General features: G+C 41.5%; 1 protein-coding gene across 1 annotated transcript in view; it reads left to right on the top strand.

Annotated features, from left to right (window-relative positions):
* suclg2 (succinate-CoA ligase GDP-forming subunit beta) overlaps positions 1-4041 on the top strand; it is a 305557-nt gene that overhangs the window by 138010 nt on the left and 163506 nt on the right. Inside the window, 1 exon segment of the mRNA XM_084315807.1 lies at positions 3334-3423. Within this exon segment, the coding sequence (XP_084171933.1) occupies positions 3334-3423 (90 nt within the window).

The raw sequence follows: 4041 nt of genomic DNA, 5'->3' as shown, positions 1-4041 counted from the left end.
GTCACCAGCTTGGCTGGCCGTCTGCACTAATACAATTGGCAGTATTAGAGGGTGGGAGAAGCTGGCGGGGTGGGTCCGGGTCGTTGTAAACAGCGACTCCTACAGTTCGGTCGGGGCGCCTGCTAAGGCGGATAGGACTTGAGGGGGATAGTGTGGTCCTCCCACACGCTACGCCCTCTCAGTGAGAATCCGCGCTGCCAGGTGAAAAGAAGCGGTGATTGGCTGGACGTGTGTCGGAGGAAGCACGTGGTAGCCTCCACTCTCCCAGATGATCTGACTGTGGGGGGTAGGTGCGCAGCGATCAGGAAGGGACTGGGAATTGGCATACGACTAACATTGGGATGGGAGAAAATCGGCGGAAAATGGAGGGGGAAAAAGACAAATAATAAAAAAAAAATAAAAATAATAGTTATTAATGTTTTTCAATCATTCTTATTGTTTTTTTTTAATCATTCTTAAACTCATATTTTTTTTAATCATTCTTAAACTCATATTTATCATTGCTTTATCTGGACTTTAGCTACTGACTGACCCAAGTGGGGAACTACATTGCTGGCGGGGGGACGGCACTACGTCAGAGCGTTATTCATTCAACCCAATTCAACTGTTGGCATTTTAAATCATCAGTTAGTTTTTCTTTCAAATTAATTGAAAGTAGGGATGTCCGATATTATCGGCCGATATCGGCAGTAAAATGTGATATCGGAAAATATCGGTATCGAAAAAAAATGAAAAAAAAAACTTTTTTTTTTTTTTTTTTTTTTTTACATTTATTTAACCTTTATTTACCCAGGCAAGCAAGTAAGAACCAATTCTTATTTTATTTATTGTCAAAAGTATGCATGTTGGTTTAATTCAACAACAAGAGATATGTAATGTTAATTTTTACTTTTTTAATTATCATATTTTGCACAGATAATGCTTACATTTAGAAAGCCTTTTGAATGCATCCAGTGAAATTATTAATTACCTGAAATTATTCAGTTTTTTTGGGGGGAAACCCTGCATATATCGGTATCGGTTGATATCGGTATCGGTATCGGTATCGAAATTAAGAGTTGGACAATTCGGAATATCGGTATCGGTAAAAAAGCCAATATCGAGCATCCCTAATTGAAAGGATTCATCGTGTTCTCTCCGTATAGGGAGGCGAAGTTGACCTCGACGTTGACTCTTGCCTCGTTCTATCGCATGACACGGTGCTTGGAAGTGTGCGTCGGGGGTCTTTAAGTTTGACGCGTGGCCTCCATTCTCGTCTCCTCTCGGCTGACTTGGAGGTTTTTATTTTCCCAGCTTTCATAATATGCACTCAGCGGCAACCCGATCTGGTTCTACTTCGGGTTTAATCGGATTCTATTTTCGTAATTCAATCCACTGTAGTCGGCGGCGGTGTGTTTTGACTCCCATAAGTGCAACCTGAGGAGACACCATCGCTTATCCGTGCAAACAGATAGCAACACACAGATGGAGCCCCTGGATGTGTTCGCTGCCTAGATGGAGCTCCCTGCTGCGAAGCCGACGGGAGCTTAACATGTGTTTTCCCGTGACACAGGTGTAGATGCACTGTCTGCGATCCGGCTGCGTGGAATGAATCATGACTGGGATCAGGCTCAATTTAATTTAAATTCAGTCAATTCAGAGACTGGGGCTTTCAACGTGTCCCATGATGTACTGTAGGTTTTTTTGTGTTTTTTTCCCCCTCTAATGATGTATTTATCACTATCTGCTTAGCTATTGCCTATTGCTTGTTAGATAATCAAATCCATCATATTAGACTGCAGGGTAATAAGACGTTTGATACAGTATTGGACGGTAATTTTCATTTTAACATTCTCTCAAATATGTGGGAAATAATTGTGTACGTTATGTTAGGCCTGTTAGATCTGTAATGAAGAAACGTGTATTATGTGATGTATTATATTTAATGTTTCTGATCCCACCGATAGATGATAAATTATCATATTGAATTATCTCATCGCCCTAATGTCGGTATATAGCCGAAACCTAGTTAAGCAAGGTTTTGTTCCATTAGCTAGCAATATGACGATGCACACCAGTACCTCACACACACACACACACATGCACACGCGCACGCACACACACACACACACACACACACACACACACACACACACACACACACACACACACACACACACACACACACACACACACACACACACACACACACACACACACACACAATTCAGAGGCTGAGCTTCATATTCCAACAACAAGCCAAAGCCAATTCAGAGTTTTGTGTTCTCTGCAAAATTATAGTAATTTTGTTCTCACGGACCTGTAGAAGTTAATTTCTGCAGTCGGCCTGCTGTATACTCCATCCTCCATACCCAGGAGAGGTGTTAAGAGAGAGAGGAGCTGTGAGGGGAAATGAGGGCCCTGTAATTATAAAGCCATGGTTCAAGTCCCTCCTCTGCTTTCCTCGTGTCTGGCAACCTGCCATCGCTTAATGTATGTGATTTAATATGAACATCCACTTTATGTCAAATACAGTCCACGGTTCAAGGACTGCTCTCTTTATCTCTCTCTCTCTCTCTCTCTCTCTCTCTCTCTCTCTCTCTCTCTCTCCTCTATCTCTCTCTCTCTCTCTCTCTATCTCTCTCTCCTCTCTCTCTCTATTATCTGTCTCTTTGTATCTGTCTCTTTTCTTCTCTCGTTGTTTCTCTCCTTTTCTTCTATATCCTCTCTCTCTTGTCTTCTCTCTCTATCCATCTATCTCTCTATATCTATATTCTCTCCTAGTTTCCTCTCTCTCATCTCTTTGTTTATGTCTTTTCTTCTATATCCTCTCTATCTCTCTATTTTCTTCTCTATCCCCTCTATATTTCTCTCTTTTCTTCTCTCGTTTCTATCTCTCTATTTTCCTCTCTCTCCTCTCTATCATATCTTTGTTTCTGTCTATTTTCTTCTCTCCCCTTTTTCTCATCTCTTTGTTTCTCTCTCTGTCTCTTTTCTTCTATATGTCCCTCTCTATTTCATATATCTCTCTTTCTTATCTCTATCTTTTCTTCTCACTCGTTTTGTTTCTATGTCTCTCTCTCTCTCTCTCGTCTCTTTGTGTCTCTCTATCCCTCCCTTTCTGTCTATTTCTCTTTGCCTCTTATTTATTTATTGGCATACTTGTTAAACAGAAACAATATTGCAATAGCTGTTTATAAGAAGTAGACATGTCAGAACAATCATAGTACATACACTGTACATAGTACAGTATAGTACATGCAATAGTATTAGTGATAACTATTAGAATTTAAAATATGTAATATACAGTGGTTATAGTCTCTCTCTCCTCTCATTCGTTGTTGTCTCTTACAGGAAGTGATAGATATATTCGAGGGTGTGCATGACGACCAGGCACTGCGCATGGCAGCCAATCTGGGTTTCAAAGGACCTCTGGAGAAGCAGGTAACAGCCCAGGTGGACCCTCAGGCCTCACACTGAGCAGAGGACACACACACACACACACACACACACACACCACACACACACACACACACACACACACACACACACATACACACATACACACATACACACATACACACATACACACACACACCTACATACACACACGAACAGCTGAAGCTTATGGCTAAGGCAGAATCGTGAAGTGAGATGCCATTATACTCCACTCACTTACTCACCTTCCAGATGGTATATTGTCAGATTTGGCAATGACACACAAAGCAGTAGCAGACTCAGAGAGTTTAGATCACTTATGGCGCCATTATGTGATTCACTCTGTGCTACATGGTTCTCACCGTCAAGAGGTAGTGTAGTGCAGCGGCATTAAGAGAGAGGCAGATACCACAAATTCTTCTATGAAAGAGAGACATTGAGAGGTTTCGTATCAGATTTTTATCATCACTTACTAACGTCCTCGTATGGAATCCTCCCCCTAGACTCAGTCTGGAGGAGGGATATACCAGACTTGGAAATACATTTTGATTGGCAAGAAGTCTGGGTTCGAATTGCGTCACGTAACCCGGACCACCAATACATTTATCTTAATTATATTCATAG

This window comes from Notolepis coatsorum (genome assembly GCF_963971535.1).
Source record: "Notolepis coatsorum genome assembly, chromosome: 6".
NCBI classification, from domain to species: Eukaryota; Metazoa; Chordata; class Actinopteri; order Aulopiformes; family Paralepididae; genus Notolepis; species Notolepis coatsorum.
This window is presented reverse-complemented; position numbering and strand designations above follow the sequence as displayed.